This window comes from Xenopus tropicalis, chromosome 4 (genome assembly GCF_000004195.4).
Source record: "Xenopus tropicalis strain Nigerian chromosome 4, UCB_Xtro_10.0, whole genome shotgun sequence".
Lineage (NCBI taxonomy): Eukaryota > Metazoa > Chordata > Amphibia > Anura > Pipidae > Xenopus > Xenopus tropicalis.
Genome location: NC_030680.2, coordinates 108,684,135 through 108,709,582, shown reverse-complemented (window position 1 = coordinate 108,709,582; position 25,448 = coordinate 108,684,135). Strand labels below are relative to the sequence as shown.

The 25,448-nt window shown below is 39.5% G+C and overlaps 1 protein-coding gene across 1 annotated transcript; it reads right to left on the bottom strand.

Moving 5' to 3' along the window:
- Positions 1 to 233: 233 nt before the first annotated feature.
- slc35a3.1 (solute carrier family 35 (UDP-N-acetylglucosamine (UDP-GlcNAc) transporter), member A3, gene 1) lies at positions 234 to 17,750 on the bottom strand. The gene is made up of 8 exons (XM_002934160.4): positions 17,239 to 17,750; positions 14,589 to 14,793; positions 13,517 to 13,671; positions 10,981 to 11,103; positions 8,477 to 8,648; positions 7,999 to 8,117; positions 1,345 to 1,478; positions 234 to 795 (listed from the first exon to the last, which is right to left on the bottom strand). Exons 1-8 carry the CDS (start codon positions 17,320 to 17,322, stop codon positions 705 to 707), a joined length of 1,083 nt encoding a protein of 360 aa, XP_002934206.1. The 5' UTR covers positions 17,323 to 17,750; the 3' UTR covers positions 234 to 704.
- Between the last annotated feature and the right edge of the window lie 7,698 nt (positions 17,751 to 25,448).

Here is a 25,448-nt window from a genome sequence, read left to right as displayed (position 1 = left end):
ATGGCTTGCACTTTAAGAACAAGAGCAAGGCAAGTTTGTTTCCTGGTCACACCTTTAGGGAAATATGGAATTACCAGCTATAAAGTTGGTTCTATTGACTCTGCTTAGCATCCAACAACTACATTTTAATGTCCATATCTTCAGAGACACGGATATGGAGACCCCATGTATCTATATACAGTATCTTACCTAAATGCAGGTGGAAAAAAAGAGAAAACTGAAGGACCACAATATTGGTAAAAAAAAATGTTTATTTTCCCAAATAACAATCCCACAAGGGCAGTAAGGTGCTTTATCTCTCATATCATATAAACACATACGAAAGATTTCCTGAATTTGTGCAAAAAGACAAAGTTCTTAATATCATTTCCAGCTGCCCTTAAAAATATCCAAAATCAGATGCAGGTGGGTATCCCAGGCCTGAGCACCATAAAAAAAATAAATAGATTTTAAAGATGAAATAAAAAATGACCTAATACAAAAAGTTGTGCAGCCATCATTAAAACCCAATGCATTCATGTTCAAGTATTTAAAAAAAAAAATGTTAGCGTCCATCTCGTGAAAGGGCAGCTGCTTCACATCCTTGGGTCTTTACTCAGTGTGCAGCACAGCAAGCTTTCTGTGTCCTGCTTACCAGGCGCACTCCTGCCAGAACACACAGCAGCTGGGCAGAGTAATGCCATTGTTATGCCACTTGCTAATCCTCAGGCTTTGATAGGGTTTGCTGATGCTTTTGGAACATAGCCGTAAAGAAATGTAGCTGCAATCACTAACAATGCTCCAACAAAAAATACACTATGGAAAAGAAAAGACAATTTTAGTTTTGACTATATTTCTGTATAAATCAGCAGTAGGTAATTTTTATGGGTGATGGCACACCCCACGGGCGACAAAGAATCTTTATATTGTGTAATAGAAATCCACACTGAAAACATTTGAATTGTGTAACCACGGGAAAATGCCTTTGCGTTTTTGTGTAATTCCGCTTGGTGAAGGATAAAAACTTATTTTTGGATGCTTTGTCCATCTGTGTGGAGTGCCATTTCCTGACAGTTTATCTGCCCATATATATGTGGTACTGTGACGGGCCTACACAACTGACATCTGGCCGAAAATCAGCCAGATATCAATTGAGCAGGTTTAAAAATCTCATCGGGGCAAGGACCACAACAGGTTATTAATGTGGTGTCTGCCAATGTTGTGATTGGCCCTATGGCCAACCAATCGCATCAGCCTGATTTTGTGGATCTGTCAATCATTTGGTGACCTGGCCAAACGAGCAGATCTTTCAATGTATAGCCAGCTTTACATTTCAAACTTGTAAGAGTGATCAAGTAACTGTACCTTGTGGGGACAAAATCCTTCAACCAGAAGTAGGAGATCAGTGTGGACAAAATGATCGAGATAGATGCTGCAAAGCTTTTTAAAATGTTATCAGCATATTTAATAACAGTGGCGACCACCAATCCACCCAGAGCCTGCAGAAATTTAAAGGAAAAAATTACAAAGTCAAAATTCAGGCTGACATTTCATAGAAGTTTTAAAATTATGCTATACAACAGTCTGTAGGCAGCAAAACTATTGGGATGAATGGCACTTGAGGCAACAGTACTTTCTTTACTTAAAAGCAGAATGTCAAAAATGGCAATTCAACTCTTAAAGTTGCCAGGGGAAGCTTTTTGTTGCTCTTGCTTTGTTCAAAATCTCCTATCAGCATCATCCCTCGAGTTGGCCAACTTTGTTTTACATAATGAAGTTATAACAGTAATAAAAGTATGTAATGTAAGGTAAACATGTACTGGGGATTCCAGTCCTGTCAATGGAAATAAAGGTGGACTATCAGTGGGGCTTAATGGGTTTCCTCCACCCGGCTTTTTTGTAGCTTGTAGAGAAAAGGGGGGTTATTAGGGGGTTGATAAATACCTATTGTTATAATAAATAAAAAAGCACTAGCTATAATGTTTTATTTTGCAAGGAAATCTATTATTTTCACAACAATAAAAGGAGCATGTAACAGGTATTGCTAAATCTAACTAAAAGCGACCTCCTACCATGGCATTCATCTCCCGTTCAGTTGAAACAGAACTTACTGTGCTTTAGTACAGCTTAATACAGAACTATGTTAGTGCTTTTCCCAGAATGTTACTCATTTACAGTCAGTTAGAAACTCTACCAATCCATCTTGCTTAATTTATACAACAGAATATCCTTCCTGCTATATAGACTTGTATCTCTTTCCATTAATGCCTAACAGTCTTTACCACCATCCCCTAGAGATTTTATACTTAGCAACAGCATATGCCATTATACTGTATGTGTTCCTAATCAGTTCCTAATTTGACAATGCGCCTTGTACTTGGCAATGAGATGCATCAGAAGAATCTTTATGCTGCATCTCTATTTAAACATATTTAACCTAAACTAAAAATTTTAAATGTAAATTTGAAAGTTGCAATTTCTTTCATAATGCAAAAACAGATTTTGGGTGGACTGCCTTTAAATGTTGTTTTCTGATTCCCCACTAGAGGGTAGCAGTTTGTTCTGTCTCAGCCACAGCTCCATTCTGCAATGAAGAACAGAACTGCTGCACTGTGCTGCGAATTATGTAGGCCAGTGCTGTCCAACTTCTGTGGTACCGAGGGCCGGAATTTTTCCGACCTACGTGGTAGAGGGCCGATAATGGAAGCCAGTTTTGACCACTCCCCTTTTTAAACTGCACCCACTTGAAACCACACCCATGTTATCACATGACCATACCCATATTAATGGTTGTAGTACAGCAAATACCTGCCATACTCTGCCTTCCCTACCCTGCCTATGTGTGCCATACTCTGCCTTCCCTACCCTGCCTGTGTATGCCATACTTTGCCTTCCCTACCCTGCCTGTGTGTGCCATACTCTGCCTGCCCTACCCTGCCTGCGTGTGCCATACTCTGCCTGCCCTACCCTGCCTGCGTGTGCCATACTCTGCCTTCCCTACCCTGCCTGTGTGTGCCATACTCTGCCTTCCCTACCCTGCCTGCGTGTGCCATACTCTGCCTGCCCTACCCTGCCTGCGTGTGCCATACTCTGCCTTCCCTACCCTGCCTGTGTGTGCCATACTCTGCCTTCCCTACCCTGCCTGCGTGTGCCATACTCTGCCTGCCCTACCCTGCCTGTGTGTGCCATACATACTCTGCCTTCCCTACCCTGCCTGCGTGTGCCATACTCTGCTTTCCCTACCCTGCCTGTGTGTGCCATACTCTGCCTTCCCTACCCTGCCTGTGTGTGCCATACTCTGCCTTCCCTACCCTGCCTGTGTGTGCCATACTCTGCCTTCTCTGCCTGTGTGTGCCATACTCTCTCTGCCCTGTATGGCACACACAGGCAGCATACAGTGACACAATGTTGGCACTGCTCCTACAGTCTGCACAATAACTATATATTAAAAAAAAAAAAACTTTTTAATTGCAGTACCACCTCAGTATATGGGGGTGGATTTCATTTTTAAACAATACAGAGGGTTTACAGCCTGAATCTGAGGTGTGAGCCATGCAGGGGGCCAGTTAATCACAGTACTGATACCATTTAAAGCTTACACAAGAGTAAGCCATCAAAGCAGCCAGACTGGTGGAGGGCCACACAGAGGGGGGTCATGCGGCCAGTTGGACAGCACTGATGTAGGCAGTCACATGAGTAACAGATAAATACAACATTATCAGAACGATATATATATTTCCCCCTATAACTATGCTATCTTTCACAGCATTACATATAATCCTGAGATATACAGTTTTTCTGCAGGCTGATACTTCATTAAGTGTCCAAGGCATGCTGCAAATCAGTTTTTTTTTTAATGTGTTCTTTTTATATACATTCATATAACAGAAATAATACAAGGTGAAAGTAGAAGGGAAAAGAGTACAGAGCATAAAAGAGTACAGACAGCAGTGTAGGGAAAGGAGAAAAATATTGGAGATAAGGGGAGGAATAAAAGAAAGTAAGAAGTGCTCACTGCCAGTCCCCAAAGGACTGATTACTTATACAGAAGTGCTTCAGGCAAACATAAACCTATATTAGATACTCAGAGTAGAATAACCCCATGTTAATTAACACCATGTCAGGTCTAGATTGGGAGAAGTATAGGCAGCATATTTACATATTTGAATAGGTTTTCCAGATAGTTCATTTAACACAGAAGAGTGGAAGGCATTGTGGGAACTACTCTGGAAGAAACCTAGTTTCAGTGGTATATGTAGTCAGAACAGGGAATAAAACTGCACACAGATACTACTTTTCATAACTAAAATTTTGTATATATGTATATATATATATATATATATGTGTGTATTGGAAAGCTACTTAGAATTATTTTTGCTTATATATATTTTCACAGCGTTGGCATGTGTGCAGACAAATGGACTGGATTTTTGACTCAAAAAATCAGAAGTATGCTTTTTCCAAACTAAAAATCCTTTCCATGTAGATGATGGTGTGCCTGTCACTGCAGATACATAAAGCAGGGGTTGAGAACAGATCATTTTTTTTCTCCCCGCCTTAGCAGAGGCATATTTATATGTGCCTAGGCCAACAGCTTTTTGCGGGATGGCCCTAGGGGCTGCCTATAAAATAGATTTGGTTTTTTAAAAAAAATCCCCCCAGCCACTGTTGGTGAGTTCCTGTGAAAACCTGGAAATTTAGCTGGGGGATGAGGGTACGTGGGTTTGGTGTGTGGAAGTTACATAGTTGGATTGAAAATAAAAGTTCAACCCTTCCAAATGAACCTCAGTGCACACACATAGACCCATACCGACCAGTCTATACACTCACATAAACTATATATACCAATATCCATACTAATTGTAGATTACACAATAGCCTTGGATATTAAGCTTGTTCAATAAATCTTCCAAGCCCCTCTTAAAGACATTAACAGAATTTACCATCACAACATAACTTTGCACTTTTCAGCATTGAACCTCATTTTCTATTTTTCTGCCCAGTTTTCAAATTTTGTTAAATTGCTCTGAAAAGTGGCAGCATCCTACATCGATCTTATAGTTTTGCACAATTTAGTATCTTCAGCAAAAATAGAAACAGTACTTTCTATGCCCACCTCCAGGTCATTAATAAACAAGTCAAAAAGCTAAGGACCAAGGACTGACCCCTGTGGTACTGAGGCACAATAAAAGTGGAGATAGATTTGTCGGATTTTCCACCTAATTCACAAACCTCTATCTCCACTTTTGTGAATTTGTCTTTTAAACAGACAGTTTTCAGATTTTGTCATTTTCCAAACATTTTTTTTTATGAATTTGCATTTAGCATCTGTTGGTGCCATCAAACCCAGTCCCACATCTACATGAACCTTGGAATAAGGATTTTACCTGCAGGATTTTGCATTTCATTTGCCATTTGTCATTTCACTTTGGGGGCATTCCCTGAGGGGTAATTTTAGTTTGCCCAGAGAAAGTATACATCATTTTTTTCAGGACAATCTGGGCTATTTAATGTTTTCTATATTTCTGTGTAATTCCACTTCTGTAATGAGATTTAAGGGTCTAAATACCTTCTTCTCTAGCCCCTACTCATTACTGGTCAGCAGCAATCCGGCCCACACACCAACATGCCCGGTGTATAGAGCTCCAACAGGACTAGGGCACACTGGGTCTTTATCCAGTGCCCTGTTGGGCCAGTCCGACCCTGTACCCCAATATCCCAGTTTGGGTGCCAGTGTGTATGTGCTGTTTGCTGATCACCAAGATGGCTGGTGGGAACAGGTGGGGGATCAATGCTGTCAGGCAGCTCTGTAGTTCTGGGCAGGCTATGGGGGCACAGCTAAGTTGGGGCAAATGTCAGTGAAGTGATTAAAGAGGGGGCACTGCTGCTAAAACTAAAAATTTGCCTGGGAGGCTTTACTTTTTCTTTTAATTAAAATGTTTACAATATATTCACACAAAATGTTATTATTGCCTCATTGATTAAGCTAAAACTAGCATAATCATGCAAATGTGAGGTAAAAACTTTTTATACATAAGATATAAATTAAACTTTTTTTAATCAGTGTTTTACTTGTTTATAAAATGTTAATGAGGCTTTTTGCACCTATTGTTCTAGGGTTAGACAAAAACTTGTCCCCTAACAATAGGCTGCTAATCCCATTAATATGTTAACCATCCCCCAATGGGGCTCCTACCTTAGGTGTGAAATGGAGACTGGGTGAAACAAAACAAAACAGAAGATCTTAGAATTGGTCTGACAGTTACACTGAGCTTTACTCCATTTTGAAAATGTCGTTAAAACGTCGTATAAATGTCGTTTAAACGACAAATTCACAAAAGTGTCTGTAAACTGTCTTTCTTTCACCAAAAATGGAAAAGTGGCGGTTGAGTCGGAATTTAGGCGGATTTCTGTTTGTGAATCTGGAGAAAGTGTTTTTAACCAGTTTTTCCACCAATTTTACTCTAAAAAAGGGCTATCTCCACTTTTGTGAATTCCCCCCCATAGTATTGTGATTTGCAATATATTCAAGTATCCCATTCTTCATTACACCTTCCAGAAGCTTTGCTACCACCAATGTCAGACTAACAGGCCTATAGTTTTTGAATAGCAATTCGCCAGTCTCTCGGCACCATGCCAGACCTCAAGGAATCCTGAAAAATTAAGTGAAGAGGTTTGGCAATCACAAAGCTAAGCTCATTTAATACCCTGGAATGAATACTATCTGGTCTCAGACCTTTGTTTACCTTTACATGTTCAAGTCTCTTGAATTTCCTCCTGAGTGACCCACGCGTCAGTAGTTATATTACTAGAATTGGAAGCTTTCATAGGCTGGATCCTCGGTTGCGTAGACAGATGAAAAATAACAGTTTCAAATTTCTGCTTTTTTTTAGCTGTTGAACCAGTTGAATCCCCTGTGATACAGGTGTCACCCCTTCTTGGTTCTTTTTTTTACTATTTACATATTTTAACAAACTTCTGCTGATTCACTGCACATGCTCTGTGCTGCTGTCAGTTACTGAGCCTAGGGACCGATGCACAATATACAGTATATACAGAATATAAATCTCACAATACAAGGTTGATTAGTGGTCAGTACAGATAATTGCTACATCGTCGCTCTGAAACCAGTGCAACTTGCATCAGAAATTAATTAGTAGCCCTGTAGCATCAGCTTATATGACAAATCAGCCTCATTTTCTGCTTGGTAATTTGTGATGATCCCTAAGTTTAGCCTCTCAACAGCTGCTCAGAGCACACTGATGTGCACTGTCCCGGACGTTTCTGGCAGAATCCAGGATGGGAAGCTCCTGTGACAATCATAAAGACCTATATCATTACTACTGTAGATATGCTGGAACTTTAATTCAGTGCGGTCAGTTAGTATATAAAACATGGCGTTAATAGCCATATTCATCATAAGGTTTAGTTCTCCTTTAAGCAACATTTTAAAGATATTCTGATGTTGCTTCCACCGGCTGGGGGCCACATTTATATTTAGTGCCTAGGGTGACATTTCTTCTACAGTAGGGATACCAAATTAGAGGCCTTAACAGTATCTAAAAAAAGATTCATGGCTGACAGTGGTGTAACTAAATGTCACTGGGCCCTCACAGCAAACGTAATTTAGGGCCATCAAAATATTGGTAAGTTGACCTATTCTACCAAGATATATTGAAATTGGTCATTAATTTCGCCCCCCCCCCCTATCCAGAACCACAGGGTCTGCCTCCTCTGTATTTGCAACATGCATTCCCCAAAAAACTTCTTTGGCATAATGGAAGAAAATGTAATTCTAAGATGCCCTTTACTATGATTACAAGAAAGATTATTTTGGAATGTGACAGCAATAATATCACATCACCTACATGGGATGGGTGTTCCAGTTTCAGCAGCAAGTTCTTCCAGTTCTGTATTGAAAGCATCTACCCTCCCTTATGCCATGCTTTACTATGGGGATAATTATGCAGCTGTTATCATGCTCTAAAACTGGTGGAAATGCTTCCTCTGGAAGGTTACCTGCAGAGCCACAACAATCCATGTCAGATTATTGTATCCTTGGAAGAATCCCCCCTTAGAGACACGCTGTCCATCATAAATTAAAACTCCCATTAGACCAAATAACCATCCAAAGAGCCCTGCAAAAAAGATAGGAATATCAGCATACCTAGTGAGAGCAAACACAGAAGTTTTAGGGTTACAGGAGAATGTTGTTTGATTTTACAAGATGTGAATTTGTATCAGTTCCATAAGAAGGCAACCAATCAGTAGTTAGCACAAATATAAACATACATATTATTTTAGTAATAGCACTAAGTCTAACGTGTCATGTTATTATACAAGCTAGACTGTTTTCAGTCTAGCATATTTTGTGGAAGAAGGACCTTTGCTTGCCCTCTTTGCCCCTTATTTCTAACTTGATTTAATACTACTGCACAGTGCTGTGCAATGTGCTGTTAAACATATACAAGATTTGGTAATTGCATTACTAACTTACCCAGCTGTATATTCCTTATCCACAGGGACTGCTTTGTTTCCTTTAGAATCTTTTCAAAGTAGACCCCAGCAAAGCCACTGGAAAAACAAGCAGTGATCACAGCCACGAGGCCCACAAAGCCAGAGCCCGTAGGTAGCGCTTTGTTAGGAGTTTTTGAAGAATCGGCAGGCCACTAAAAAGGGATCAGAATACATTATAATGAGCTCTGGAATAAAGGTAACTCAGCCCAAGTCACACGTATCAGATATAAGTTTGCTAAAGCAAAATATGCTGAAGATTTGCTAAAGCACCATAATATATGACCATAATTCCAGTTGCAAGACAGATGATGTCTGGCAGCAGTAACATCCCAATCATATTTATATTTTTTGCCAATAAAGTATTTGTCCAGTGCTTTTACATTACCTATCTCATGCCACATGTTCCTCTATGAGGGGGCTGCCAGGAGTCCGTTAGCATTAGAAGCTATAACTGGCAGAAGGCTGAGATGGGACAGTCAGGTTGGCAAAACAGGCAAGTGTAGGAACTTCAAGTAACATTTACTTATAAAAGCAGCCCTATAATTGAAACATGATCAACATGACCTATAGGGAACTTTTAATGCACATTTATATTTTGAAGAGACAAGAGTTAGTTGTCATTGGAACTGGGGAAAATGATCTTACATATACATAAACAAAAGCCCAGTCCTCCGATCAGGATTGCAGTTATTATTATTATATTTGTAAACTGCACTCTATAGTGCAGGGTTTAGGAAGAAATTCATCTATGCTAAAAAAAAAACCAAGGCATTTATAATTCCCTTGTCCATCTGTATGGTGATCTTTTATCTGGAACCAGTAATCCAGACAGCTCAGAATTATAGGAAGGCCATCTCCCATAGAGTTCATTCCAAGTGAAACATGCAATAAATATAAATGTACATAAAAATCTGTAAGTAAAATATCAGTAAAAGATTTTCTAAAAAAAATAAAAGTTGAAAAGACACTCTATTTTAGTAAAAGACTTTATTTGCATGTATATTTGAAAGGACAAACCAGCGTCCGTCCATAAGTAGGAAAAGATGAACACCATATATCATTATCTGATGATCAGATTTTTAATCATAGTAATAAAAAATAATATCAAACTCAGAATACCTAAGGGGGTTCAGTATTCAAATTAAAGATCCTAAAGGCCTCAAAAGTGTGTAAACGTTATATATACAGATATCGAACCCTTTATCCAGAAACCCATTATCCAGAAAGTTCTGAATTATGGAAAGCCCATCTCCCATAGACTCCATTTTAATCAAATAATTCACATTTTTAAAAATGGTTTCCTTTTTCTCAGTTATAATAAAACAGTACCTTTTACTTGATCCTAACTAAGATATAATTAACAGTCAATTGTTACAGTCAAAACAATACTGTTGGGTTTAAATACTGTTTAAATAATTTTCTTTAGTAGACTTAAGGTAGGAGATCCGAATTACGGAAAGACCCCTTATCCGGAAAACCCCAGGTCCCGAGCAATCTGGATAATGGGTCCCATACCTGTATACACATATAAAAAAGGTGATGTCTCTTTAAGAAAGTGTTCAGCTTTGTGGCAAGCCTTTTTTCAAACATCCTTCTAATTGTTTTTTATATATAAATAGCTTTTTCTTGTTGATCTCATTTGGCCTATAATTAAATGCCCTTGGATCACAAAACGCATAAGGTGATAGAGATGTTGTTTAAATAAAGTCATGTGTTTTTAACTTTTTTTTCATGGTGACCTTTGTGGTTTCTGGAGTTGCCTTTTTTACAATGTTTTGATTTTGATTTATATGGTTTTTCCACACCCCTAGCTGAGGCCCTGGTGCACCTTGACCACATTCTTCATTTTGTGAGTTGATATACAAGTTTTTCTGAGCTGGAAGTGGTTATGTTTGATTTGGGTTATAAATAATAAAACAGTACCTTGCACTTGTTCCTGCCTATGCTGCATGAATCCATATTGGTGGCAAACCAAAACTGTTGGGTTAATTGAATGTTTACATGATTTTCTGCAGACTTAGGATATGGTGATCCATATTACAGAAAAATCCCTTATCTGTAAACCCTAGGTCCTAAGCATTCCAGATACTAGTTCCTATACCTGTACTAACATCTATGGCAATTCCTGCCCTTCTGGCAAACCTGGTGAGAAAAATGCCACTACAGGTGGCAGAGCTGATAAAACAATATTAACTTTTTCATAAAGTTCCTCTCAGAAATTACAGGCTTCTCATTTTATTTAGGAAGAGGAGCTCCACCATAACTTCTACCAAAAGCAATACTTCCACATTTGAGAAAAATTAACCACATATTAGCATATTGGTTCTTACTATAGTGGTCAAATCGAACACCCAGAAGTACTACATGGGTGTTCTCTCACTCAAAGGTAGATATTAATTGGTAGTACTCTTGAAAAAATATAACTGTCCAATCCTAAGAAAGCATTTAATGAAAAGAAGGTTCTCTTGTATACCTGGGATTTACCTGAACTAATGCTACACCAGCCATCAGTATGAGCAATGAGACCCACTGATGTTTTGTTAGTTTCCTCTGAAGCATGGACACAGTGAACAAGGCTGTTGTGAGGATTTTTAGCTGATATGTCACCTGAAAAACAAAAATATTACTACTCAGATCACAAGTGACCTCTTAATGGCACTACTGTCATTCTTGAATATATATTAATTGAAAAATCATTTATTTGAGCTCAGTCTACAGAAATCAATCTGCAGAAGTTGTACTGCAAACTGAAAGTCCAAACTGTTCTTGAAATAATCAAAGAAAGCCCTGTATCTTGCCGTAGATTCAGGGCCAGGTTTAAAGTCTTTGCACCCCTCGCTGCTCACCCACCACCATCACCACTGTGACCAGTTCAGGAGCAGTGTCTCCTCTTCTTTGAGGACCCGCCCCCCAAACCTGACCTGCACATTGTGCTATTAACAGAAAAAAAGGAGCTGTGTGAGCATAGGAGATTTGAAAGGTAGCAATGTTACCAGCAGCACTCTAGCAATATGGCAATCAGGATGCCTCGCCCCTAAAAATTTTCTGTCCTAGGCCTTCCTATAAATAAGGACTTGCCTAGATGTGCCATAAGGTAATGATTTCCAAGAAAACGCACATTGTTGCCCAGTGTCATAAAGGGATTTTATTTTCCCTTTAAATAGTTTGTATATTATGTGCCATGGCATATTTCATGAAAGGGGAAAGCCATAGGGCAGTGATCCCCAACCAGAAGATTGTGAGCAAAATGTTGCTCACCACCCCCTTTGATGTTGCTCCCAGTGGCCTCAAAGTAGACCTCAAATTTCTGGCTTTGAGGCAAGTTTTGGAAGCACAGAGCCTTCTGCAGGCCACAAGTGCTAGCTCACAAGTTAAAAGGGTTGGGGATCCCTGCCAATGAAACAGCACCCCAGACACAGATTTATCAAAGTATGAATTTGAAGTTCACCACAGAAAAATTCACCCACTCTATATTTATTCTGATGGAATTTTTAGAAGCATAATTTTGGTGTAAAAAATGGTGAAATCTAACTTTCACCCAGTAATAAATACACTTCTAAAAATCCCATAGAAATGAATAAAAAGTTGGTGAGTTTCAATGTGGTGAGCTCTAAACTCGTACTTTGATAAATCTGCCCCATAGAGTGCAGTTTTTTGTAGTTATTCAAGTGCATGTAGTAATGTAATAATAAACTATATTACCAGTGCACTGAAAAGCATTCTGTACACTGAGCTGCTTGCTTTTACAGTGGACAGGTAATTTGTTTTGATTATCTTATTAGAACTATATCTTTTATTTATTTATGTTTATTGTAATACTTTGTATTTATCTGTTATCTTAATAACCCCCTGTTAGTATTAATGTATTTTACTGTACAGCGCTGCGTACATAAGTAGCGCTCTTATAAATAAAGATAAACATACATACATACAAGAAGTTGAATGTCACTTTCCTTTCAGTTTCAGATTTTATCCTAGCCCAAGAGATGACAGAAAACTATATATATATCTTAAAATATATATCTTAAATAAAACAAGTGTATGTTCAGCACAAGCCTTATTAATTGAACCAGTGTTCACAAAAAGAGAGTATGCTGCTCCCTTAACAAAGCAAAGGCTTTAGCCTGGCAGAATGAATGAGCTGTTTCAGATGGATCCATGTTTGCACTGTGACCACAGCTAAACAGGAATAACTGGTAAAGCAGCTACGGACAGCATTTAAGCAAGAAGGCTCAAATAAACTGAACCAGGACTGAAAAATGATATACCTCTCTAGTCTATACTATACTGAATGCTGAAGATTCAAAAGATCAGAAGGCAACAGGCACTGCTTAATACTAGTAAAGCAAAAACAGGCATTAGTTCCCTATGACAGGGCTGTCCAACTTCTGTAGTACTGAGGGCTGGAATTTTTCTGGCTTACATGGTGGAGGGCTGATAATGGAAGCCAGTTTTGACCACAGCAACCCCCAGCACATAATTACACACCTAAGGGACCATATATTTCCAAATTCTAACAAACTCTGTGAACAAATGCCAGCTTCACCTCCCACAGGCTGCATAGAGGAGTCTGCCCTATGCTGCCCGTGTGTGCCATACTCTGCCTGCGCTATACTGCCTGTGCGTGCCATGCTCTGCCTGCCCTATGCTGACTGTGTGTGCCATACTCTGCCTGCCCTACCCTGCCTGTGTGTGCCATACTCTGCCTGCCCTACCCTGCCTGTGTGTGCCATACTCTGCATGCCCTATGCTGCCTGTGTGTGCCATACTCTGCCTGCCCTATGCTGCCTGTGTGTGCCATACTCTGCCTGACCTACCCTGCTTGTGTGTCTCATACTATGCCTGCCCTTATACTGCCTGTGTGTCATACTCTCCCTATCCTATACTGCCTGTGTGTGCCATACTCTCTCTGGGGTTGGGGTTTGGAGTGACAAGATTTTTACAGAATGATGTAAATCAATCTGAATATTCAGTCAGAGGTTACAGAAAGGTATAGTCGCAAACCCAAGGCCCCCAGTACCTGATATGTGGCTGCGTCAAGGTTGGACAGTGCAATGTAAAGAACATTATTCTGCAGGGTGTAAATCCCAGAAGGAATCGCTAGCTTCAGAGTGTCCTTCGGTTTGTTAATTATTTCATCATGCAACACTCTTTTTAGAGATCTGAGATTATATTCTAAAAAGCAATGGTGAAGCAACATAAAGAGCATGATTATTATTATTTGGTATTTATATAGCTACAACACATTTACCCAGTGCAGCCAGTGGAGCTTACTACATTCACACACAGTACAGTTAGTTTTATCATACTGCACCCTACAAACTATATACAGTATCTCCCAACCCAAGATCAGCTCGGATCGTAAATGATACATGGCATAACTGCTACATTTTGTCTCCCAAATGATTTCTCTCTTAACTAGAAATTGCCTCCCCCCATTCTGTGGCAATGCAAATCTAGGGACGTGGCTGTGACAGGCTCATATTGCCCAAAAACACAGGCATTAGTGTGTGATGCAACCTATCAAATGCAGGACCTAGCACATACCACTGACACAAAATGGTGGGGGGCAATTTCTTGTGTTTTGTCCCCATGGACAAAGCAGTACCCTTTATATTTTGTAATCTGGTGGATCTGACTTTTGAAACTTTTTTAACAAGTAATGGAAGCCAGCTGAAGTAATGTTGCTCTTACAGATTTTTATTTGCCACTTTTCACTGAGCACTGTTCCATCTATTATACCCACCAGTCATCATATCTTCCAAGTTTTTTAATGTTCTAGCATTCATTCCCTATGTGTTTGTATAGTGTAAATATATAGATATTTGTTTATTGCACCCAAACATCTGTGAAGGTATTTATTGGATCTGCCTCTTGTTTGAACAACTGCAGTCTTTTGAGTAGGCTGACCAGAAGTCCCAAAATCTATCTATTCCTAATGGAACAAGATAAGGTAATTGTATTACATTCTGAGCCAAAGGTATGTTGGGAAATGTTTTTTTCAGAGTAATATGTTTTCAATTTAATGTTTAAAAAAATAAATGGTGGTATATCTTTCCTTTAAACCCAAGAAAAATACATTTTATACTTACTGTTGTCTTTATAAACCAGCAGAATACAGGCCACAATCTTCAACACCTCTGCTGAAACCACAGCTGTGGATGATAGGTATCGTGGTCCTTCTTCCTGCTGCGTGCGGGAATAGCGCATCGTTAACACTAAACTGGTGGTCTGGAGTACCAACACCCCCAAAGATATATATTTTATGTGGGATGCCATGGTGGAAGTTAGCTCATTCTGAAAGCAAAAAAAAAGCAAAAAGATTTGAAAGCACTAAGACAAAAGAATATATAATATATGAATTAGAACAAAGAATATATAACATTTTAAAATAAGGGACTAAAGGTTAGTTACCCTTTGTTAGGCAGTCCCCTAGAGTTTTGGAAACATAAAGGGATTGTGTCATGTTTTTTATAGTATACTTTTTATTTCTAAATTACACTGTTTACATAGCAAATAATTCACTCCACCATATAACATTTATTCTTGAACAAACAAATGTATTTTTTTTAGCTGTAATATTGGTGTGTAGGCAGCCATCTCCGTGCATTGTGCCTGAGTCTGAGCTTTGAGAAGGAGCCAGCGCTACACATTAGAACTGCTTTCTGGTAGCCTGTTGTTTCTCCTACTCCAATGTAACTGGAGGAGTCATGAGATTTAAATGCAAGATGCTCCATTTTTTAGAAAAAAAGCATGTTTTCCCATGACCGCATTCCTTAAGTATAGATGGGAAGCTGTTTCCTTATCTAGAATTTTTCTGGCAGTTTAGTAACTGGCCTGTAGGGAGAGCAAAGAGTTTTGTGAAGCAGAGAGCACTCTATTTAACTATAGGCTTACAGAAACAAAGGTCACTGTATGTATATATTATCACATGAAAAAGCAAAAGGAAATATGTTTCATTGCAAAAATGACAATGCATGTGTACATCCTACACATTTACAGTGTTAAGTATCCAGTTCAGAGCCGAAGCTAGAGGTCCATGGGCCTTAGTGCAGATTTTGGACAAGACAATTCTGTTGCAGGTGTCCAGCTGACATGGCTAAATAAATGTATGCAGCTTTTGGCAGCAAGCCGGCAATTGTTTACCCGGCTTGCCACCTCCTTCTTTGCCTGATGTGCACACACACACACACAGGTGCTCTTTTGGAAGAACTAATAACGGGCTGGGCCCACCGGAAAATAGCTCTACATGAAGAAACTGGAGCTGCACCAGAACAGATTTTAAACCAGTCGCAGTCCTGGCGCAGCTCCCCATTTTTGTGGAAAGTGAGTAGCATGCTGCCCATGCCTTTGTGGCCTTTCCACAAATCCAAGCCTGCTTCTCATTACTTAATTTTGTGGTGACACCCTAATTGCACCGCCTAATGGTTTAACATTGTTTAGTGCTAAACACTTTCCCTTTTCACTTTGGCTACATTGTTGACAACACACTTAAAGACAGCCCTTTGCAAAAGTTGGAGTCTTATGTTTGTTAACCAGTGTGTGGCAAATATAATCAAAATGGGCAACATAGGATGTCATCATGTTTTGAAATGGAATAGGCAAATACAGTGGGGCAAAAGAATCCATAGCCATGTATTAACAGTAGCAAGTTACACACAATATCTCTGGGTACTTGTACACATACTAAGTAGCTCCAGGGCACACAGACTGGTTTTCACTTTTCTTTTCAGTTTTAACTTTTAAGAAACTAAGGGAAAGCAATTGGGTACCACCCCTAGTCCTCAGGAGAGTTATTGACTGCTTAGTAAATGATAGGAAACTCTTTGTATTTTGCCAAATGCTAAATCTTTCAGGAAAGATTACAGTTATGTCAAATAATTTGTTATGTCAAAAGAATCATGTGCTCATCACTACTGTTGAAAAAAAAAGTCCCAGTTAGCTTTCTCTTGCTTTAAAGTCACATCATAAAAGGTTTTGGTTCAGCTTGGGATACATAGAAATTCAGTCAAATAAGCTATAGGGAGCGAAGATGCTCATAAATGCTGCAGTGAATGTTTCCACAACAAACACTGTGTAGTTGCTGAGGAAATGCTGAGGGACCAGTCTTCATTCCACAGACCAGCACAAGCCATTGCCTATAGCAGTCATAGTATGTCACCATGCCAGCTCAGAAGTCATGATCCCAATCTCCTGAACATTCTTACACTGCAGCCTGCATCTCATCAGTATATTGTTCTATTAACTGTGATCACTTCAGCTATTTCACCAAAGCTGGAAATTAGCCTATAACCTAATTGTCTGTTATGATCATGATATACAGCATCTAGTATTGTCTAAAGCAGCTGGACGTGCTGAGTGTTAAGATGGTAATAAAATAAAACTGGCACAGGACAAGATCTTTTGCACTTAACCACCTAAAACAGAAAAACCAGGGTTGTTAATGCATGTGTATAATCTGTGATCAGTGATGTTATTTGGGGGTCCTGCCCCCCCCACAAAGAAAACTTTACATCCCTTTCCGAGGAAGTCACGGTTGCCCTGTAACATGTTAAAATCACTAGTCACCCATGATTTCTGCAGGTCACCAATTACCTTCTCCCCTTACGGTCCCACTTTTTCCCCAGTCCCGCACGGGATCTGCCCCCTCTATAGTGCCACTGTTCATAATACAATATACAAAATGACAAGTACTTTCTAACTGCTCTACAACAGAAAGAAAATAAATGGTTTTATACATACAGATTCTGTGTTTACAGGCTCATTGCTCGTAGCTTCTGCAGTCTCAGGCTCTTTTGCTTCACTCACTTTTTCCATGACAGACATTATAAGTATTTCACAGCTAAATGCAGTCCAAAATGTTTGCTGTATCTGGAGAAAGTCAGCTAATCCTTGGCTAATATTACTTTCTTTATATTGTTGCACAGTAAAATTGTCCACTAAATGCAGGTATAACAGAACACCGACAAATCAGACTCCTCTGAAGCAAATATATAGGTGTACTGTCCTGAATGGAAACAAAATCCTCAGCCAACAGTGAATCCATTCACAGGGCACATCACCCCCCAGCTCTGTGTCGAGAACTATGAATCTGAAGTTTCATGCAATTGAGGACACGCTGTTCCAGGATGCTTAAAGATTTATCCGTGTGTGCCAGTGAGGCCAGTGCAAACAGTGGCTTTCATTGTATGCAGTTGCACCAAGTCAACAGCAGAAGGGAAAGACTCCAAAGCATTGTGCGGGGAGAGTGTACCTTTACATACAGGGCTATTCAGAAATCACACCTTGTTCCGGATATTCTCATTTAAATACACTCCCATAAAGCAGGAGCAGGATTATTTTTATACATTATTCACAAAACCTGAAAGGGCACATGCTTGTCACAGGCGTGTGCTAGACATTGTAGGAGTGTTCTAATAGGTTAAAGTAGAACTAAACTAAATATGAATATATGTAGAAATTTCATATTTAATATACTGATCTTATTGCACCAGCCTAAAAGTTCAGCATTTCTACGGTAGTAATGATTCAGGCCTTTAAAGTTGACAATGGAGCTCCCCATCTTGGATTTTGTTAGAGTGTCAGTGGCACTTACATGCTCAGTGGGCTCCCAGGGCTGATACTAATTGCACTGGTTTCGGAGCTGCCATGTAATGTTAATCTGAATACATTACTAATCAGCTTTATATCATGACATTTATATTTTATATACTTTTTATTTTTATATGGTCCCTAAGCTTAGGTAAGTGACAGCAGCACAGAGCATGTGCAGGGAATCAGCAGAAAACAAAAAAATTGTTACTAGGACAGCCAAGCTCCAGTCATTTTGGAAAAAGCTTGCATCTCATGTTGCAGATCTTACATGCTTAAAGCAAATAAAGATTAAAGGAGCCATAAACAAAGCACAGGTCAACAAAAGAAGTGCAAATTTGTAAGAAATTGCTCATCTTGGGTGCCATTATTTGTGTTTTATACATATGTGTTTGTGTTTTTATACATATTTATGTGTTATACACACTGTATGGGGGAGTTTATTGATTACTAAAAATCAGTTGTTCAAGTCACACCCGAAGCCAAATCTCCATCTCAAAGGGTTTTTCTGTGAATGGTGGTGGGACAGTACGTCTACTTACAGGAGCCAAAAAAACTCTTTACTGTAGGCGAGAAGCCTTCTCAACAGTTACTGAACAAAGGCTAGGTGTGGTTTTTATCAACCCCATCTGATCAGTTGGTATGTGGGGCAGTGGCTGAAAAGGTGTATAAATGTGGACTGGACAGTAGTCAAGGAGGAGCACCTGGGGGAGCACCCGGAGGGAGCACCTGGGAGGAGCACCCAGGAAAAGCACCTGGGGGAGCACCGGGTATGAGCACCTGGGGGGAGCACCTGGGAGGAGCACCTGGGGGAGCACCCAGGGAGAGCACCTGGGGCAGCACCTGGGAGGAGCACCTGGGGGAGCACCTGGGAGGAGCAACTGGGGCAGCACCTGGGGAGAGAACCTGGGGGAGCACCTGGGAGGAGCACCCGGGGGAAGCACCTGGGAGGAGCAACCGGGGAGAGCACCTGGGAGGAGCGCCTGGGGGGAGCACCCGTGTAGAGCATCTGGGGGGATTACCTGGGAAGAGCATCTGGGAACTGCATCTGAAGTGAACGGGGAGCATGTGAAGGCTGTAGACCAGATGGAAGCCATGATCAGCTGGCTAGAGTAAAAGAACCAGACCACTATGTTTTATAATGATGAAGACTTTGTTATTAATCTGTAAATGTAAATATATTGTTTTGTTTTTAATTTTAAATAATCCTTTAATTGTAACTATCGACTGATTTGCTATTCAATATATTCATTTTAATATACACTTGGTGTGGATTATTTGTCTGCTTCTCAAAAGAACCGGAACCCTAGTAAGAGGGGTAATTCATATAATATTATTATTAATATCTATATATATCAAAATCTTACAAATTGCATGCTGCCTTGCACTTTGCACCATGGACATAGGTCTTTGAGCTCTAGAACTTTTCCCATGAACTCACCACTACTGACTTTTGGCAGTACAAAGGGGATGGGCTGTGGGAGGCATGTAGGTCCCCCCCATTCTCTAATTCCACAGACCAGCACAAGCCATTGCCTAGAGCAGCCATAGAATGTACCTTGAGGCTTTATGGCATCGTTATGCCATGCTAGCTCAGAAGTCATTCTTCCAATCTCCTCAACACCCCTACACTGCCTGCATCTCATCAGTATATTGTTCCATTAACTTTTGATATACAGTATCTAGTATTGCTAAGTCTAATGCAACTGGACTTGCTGAGTGTTAAGATGGTAATAAAATAAAATTGGCACAGGACAAGATCTTTTACAATTAACCACCTAAAACAGGAAATCCAGGGTTGTTAATGCATGTGTATAATTTGTGATCAGTGGGGTAATTTGGGGGTCCTGCCCCACAAAAAAAACTTTACATCCATTTCCCAGGAAGTCACGGTTGCCCTGTAACATGTGTAAATCACTAGTCACCCATGATTTCACGTGCACTGCAGGTCACCAATTACCTTCCCTTATAGTCCCACTTTTTCCCCAGCAGCTTTTTTCAGCCCATTCATACCCACCCTAAGGAATAACATTTTTGGCGGACATGTGAAACGACCCACGACAACTGAAAGAGCACACTGATTACTGAATGAAGATGAAAGGAATTGATTAATTTGAACAAATAATGTAACTACATTATGTTACCGATTTTTTTTAGAGCAATGCTGCACACAAAGAAGATACAGAAAAACAACCCACTAATACATTATAGGCTACCCGTTCTCTATTCATCACACTAGTTAGCCCCTCCAAAAAAAAATGTTACAGGCACTACCAAGCAAATCAAGTTTAATACAGTTAATCATATTCCCTGCCATATTGTTTCGCCGTCAGAAACTTTAAATACCAGGGCCTATTTTGAATCCCAGTCTAGACCTGCTTTGAACCCTGATAAACAGTTGAATAGTATAACTATATGTAATGAATAATGAACCCTATGTATTGAAAGGATAAAAGAAGTCCCTTAAGAATTCTGAGAAAGTAGGTGTGCAGTCAATGTAGGCGTCAAAGGGGGGATGTGGCATAAGTTGTCTAACTGCTTCATGAAATTATGATTATGAATTATTAAGATTATGCAGACACCAGGCCGCATCCCTGTTGTAGCTTGTAGTAAGAGGGCATGGAAGAGTCAAAAGAAGTTATGAATGGATAATGTTAAATATTGGGCATAGGGATTCAAAAGCAGGTAAAAGGGATTACTGGAGAGAATGACACTTGCAAAGTGAAAACGGTCAGAAGAGAATTGCACATGGGGAGGGAACCAGAGGGATCACCTTTAACAATTATAAGATAAAAGACGTCTATTTAAGAAACCATAACGAGAATAACTAGATAAAGCTGGTAACATCCTTTTCATTTAACCCAGAAGAAATGATCCAGTGTGTTTCTCTCCAATTTAGTGTTAGGGGCTGATTTACTAATCCACGAATCCGAATGAGAAAAATTCGGATTGGAAAACGAACATTTTGCAACTTTTTCGTATTTTTTGCGTTTTTTTCGTCGCCGTTACGACTTTTTTGTAAATTGTTGCAACTTTTTCGTAACCGTTACGACTTGTGCAAATTGTCGCGACTTTTTCATAGCCATTACATATTTCGTGAATTGTCGCGACTTTTTCATAGCCATTACATATTTCGTGAATTGTCGCGACTTTTTCATAGCCATTACATATTTCGTGAATTGTCGCGACTTTTTCATAGCCATTACATATTTCGTGAATTGTCGTGATTTTTTCATAGCCATTATGTCTTTCGTGAATTGTTGCGACTTTTTCATAGCCATTATGACTTTCGTGAATTGTCGCGACGTTTGCATAGCCATTACGACTTTCGCGAATTGTCGCAACTTTTTCGTATTGAGCGCTCGAAAAATTTACGACAATTCGCGAAAAAGTCGCAAAATACCGATCATTACGAAAAAAGGCATTCGGATGCTTTTCGGACGTTCGTGGATTAGTAAATGTGCCCCTTAGTGTAAGATCATTCTTGATCAGATACTGATCCTACTCTTCTAGTCCCATGATGGTTATACTCTTTGCTTGGGGACTCAATTTTTTTTTTAATATTTTGACTTTTGTGCTAATGTGCTTTGCAAATCTAATTGTATCCGCAGTTTTTCCCAGCATGAGCATAAATTAAAAAAAAAACACATAATAACATTTAAACTGACACATAATTTTTATATTAACCTTTCTCTCTCTCTTTTGGATTTCCCATTTATATTGTTTCCCCTGCATCACACACGGCACATTAATTATTATTAATTATAAAATTATGTTTCTCACACCTCTAATTACATGTTATGTTTCTGATAAAATTAATTTTATTTTCTATGTATTTATATATATTTTCTATATTTTGATTTCTTTTTTTTTTTAACTCCAGCTGCCTTCACAATATGAGCCCCTAACCAGGGATCTGCTTTTAATATGTTCCAATGTTTGTTGTATATTTTTTGTATATGCTGTTGTCTGAGGTTATACAGTGTGATAAATGCCCCTTTGTTCTTCTTACCCTTTTTCTACCTTTTTTAAAGAGGCTGTTGTTATACTGCATTTAGGAATTTAGGTTTGAGAGCTATGATTTGTAGTTGATTGTGAAATGAAGGTAGCCAGTCATACGCATACCCATTACAATACAATTTTTCAGCTCCATGTAAGGTTTAATCAAGGTGATCAGGTTTCTTGAATCATTATGACTGAAACTTGTTCTCTCTCATTACAATTAAGGGATCAAAGTGTTTAGCAAAGATTTCTCTGTCTCATCCTGTATAAAAAGGAGGTCATGTATGTAACACCCATAGAGGACCAGGTTTTGCTCCAGTTCCCAAAGGAGCCACAATTATTGCCCCTCCCAACAACTCTTGAAAAGAAACTTGCCCTATGGCTGTAATAAATACCACACATTATAATGTATAAGTTCTTTTGTACTGTGGGTATATGTTTTTCTAGGTACAGGTAATTATCTAGAATGGGAAATTCCTTGTCATGTATATAGACATAAACCTTATATAATATGATTTCCTTTTTACATATTCTCATAATAAATGTTGGGATTCTTTGATGTGTACACATCACAAGATAAATTAAATACAGTACCAAGGAGGAAGAGGAGAGACAGGTTTAAGGCTCCTTTCATCAGAAATAGAAGAGGGGGGCAGTAGCACATCCTAATGCATTAGAAGAAGAGATTACAATTCTATTTAGATCAAGTGGATTGATTTTTAATAAAGATTTCCATATTCTTCCAAATCAAGGACATCATTTTACATTCATATATCAATCAAGGGTCTATAAAAAGTTGGAAAATAAATTCCTTTCTTTGGATGTTTTATCACCAGTGAAAAAATATTCAACTTGTCAGGAAATTTCCCCAAATGTATCATTCTTTCCTGGAATGAAAAGATGTGTAAAACATTTGAGTTAGGAGTTAGGAATTGCTAGTTTGTAAGGAGCCAATTGCTGAATAATCATTTGCAAATAGCTGAGGTTTAGAAACATTAATAGGGTGCACATTTGAGGCAGTCTCAATCTGGCCATTAAAGGAGAACTAAAACCTAACTAAAGAAGTAGGGCAGAATTGTTGTACATTATGTTTGGGCTTCTGTACCAGCCCAAGGCACCCACAGCCCTTTAGCAGGGAAGATCTGTGCCCCCAAAGATGCCCCAGTAGCTCCCCATCTTCTTTTCTGCTGATTCCCTGCACATGCTCTGTGCTGCTGTCACCTACTGAGCTTATGGACTGACACTTGCTTCTGTGACAAATTTGAAGTCCTGGATTATTGCTTCTAATGAGATGCTGGGGCTTAGTTCATCACCTTAGATTACAGCATCTACTCGTTATCACAGGATAATGGAGGGGCCACTCTTCAAATGCTGCTTATATTGTTTTAATAGAATAGGGATGTTTTTTATTTTTTTGTGTTGCCCTTCTGATTAAAATGTATGCACTGTTATTGTATTACTTTGGAGTGAAAGCTTTAAGTCTCAACTGTGTGGTATATAATCTTGATATTTGTGCGCTTTCAGGATTTCATGTAAAACGCAAAAAACCTCAGCATATGGAGCAGACAATAACCAAGCTCAAGATCAGGCAGAGGCAGGTCAAGCAGCAATCCTTGAGAACAGGCTGAAAGTCAGGGTGGGACGGAAACAAGCAGAGTCAAATATCAGGCCAAGGGTCAAACTGGGAAACCAGAATATGGAGAGCAAAGATGTGCCAGGAGCATGGCTTATTATAGGATTTAGAAGACAGGAACTGGAGCAAGAACACAAAACAGGACAATGCAATAAACTGAATGATCCTTCACAGATTACTGGCGGTTGCAGCCTTAAATAGTCCTTACATTTGCCTATTGCCTGCAGCATCCCTGTAGAGCAGGGGTCCCCAACCTTTTATACTCGTGAGCCACATTTAAATGGAAAAAGTGTTGGGGGCAACACAAGCGTAAAAAAGTTCCTGGGGGTGCCAATAATGCCTCACTCCTGCACAGACACCCAGACCAAGTGTACATGCTCAGTTAGTTAGACTATGGGGTCTATTCATCAAGGTACAAGGTTGAATCCCAAATTTGGAAAAATTCTGATTAAATACAATCATTTCTGATGATCGCAAATATCACGAAAATGCTTACGAAAAAATTGTATTAGTCATGATAATATCGTATTGGCGACCCGAAAGTCACAAAATTTTCGTATCCGAACGATCATAAACAGCAGAAAAACCTTTCCGACTTTAATCCATCTGTGCGTGATTTTAGAATATGGATGTGCCAGGAACAAGCCTTATTACAGGATTTAGAAGACAGGAACTGGAGCAAGAACACGAAACAGGACAATGCAATAAACTGAATGATCCAGCTCAGGTTACTGGCAGTTGCAGCCTTAAATAGCCCTTAGATTTGCCTACTGCCTGCAGCATCCCTGTAGAGCAGGGGTCCCCAACCTTTTATACTCGTGAGGCACATTTAAATGGAAAAAGTTTTGGGGGAAACACAAGCGTAAAAAAGTTCCTGGGGGTGCCAATTAGAGCTATAATTGGCTACCTAATAGCCCCTATGTGGACTGGCAGCCTAAAGAAGGCTCTGTTTGAAATTATACTTTTATGCAACTAAAGCTTGCCTGCTTGCCTCCTTGCCAGAAATTAAAAAAATAAGCACCTGCTTTGGGGCCATTGGGAGCAACATCCAAGGGGTTGGTGAGCAACATGTTGCTCCTGAGCCACTTGTTGGGGATCACTGCTGTAGAGATTGGGCTGCTGGTGATTAACCCAATATCCCTGAGATATTTGTGTGTCCTACAGGCCAGTCAATTTATGTAAAGGTTTGCTTTAGTTTGATAAAAGAGGTCAAGTATTTATAACAAATTAAATAATGGTTTAGGTTTTCTATTTCGATGTAATACATACAGCAAAGGGCCATTTTAGTGCACTGCAGAGGGGGAATTAGCCGTGGATCTCTGTCCTCCATTCCCAGAGGAGGCACTTTTACCTTGTGCTTGAAGATGTCTTTTGTTATTTCTACCAGTTTTTCCTGATAAGTTATTTCTGCTTTGCAGGCTCTTCTGTTCCAGCCTTCTTTCTGTGTCTAAGTGTGAAATTGCATAATGTACAGAAAACAGTGTAGTTTAAAGAAGAAAGCAAGATAAAAACTAAGTAAGCTTTATCAGAAAGGTCTATGTGAATTCAGCCATAAGCACTCACAGAAATGCTGCACTAAATTCCCTGTTAAAAGATTTCTTGTGTCTGTTTTCCTCTGCCAGCTCTCTGCTCTCTCCCCTCTCCTTCTCCCCTCCCTAAAGAATGCTAAGAACTCATTTCCCCCCCTTAGGAATGTAGATCTGAGCCAATCAGCAGGAAGCTGATT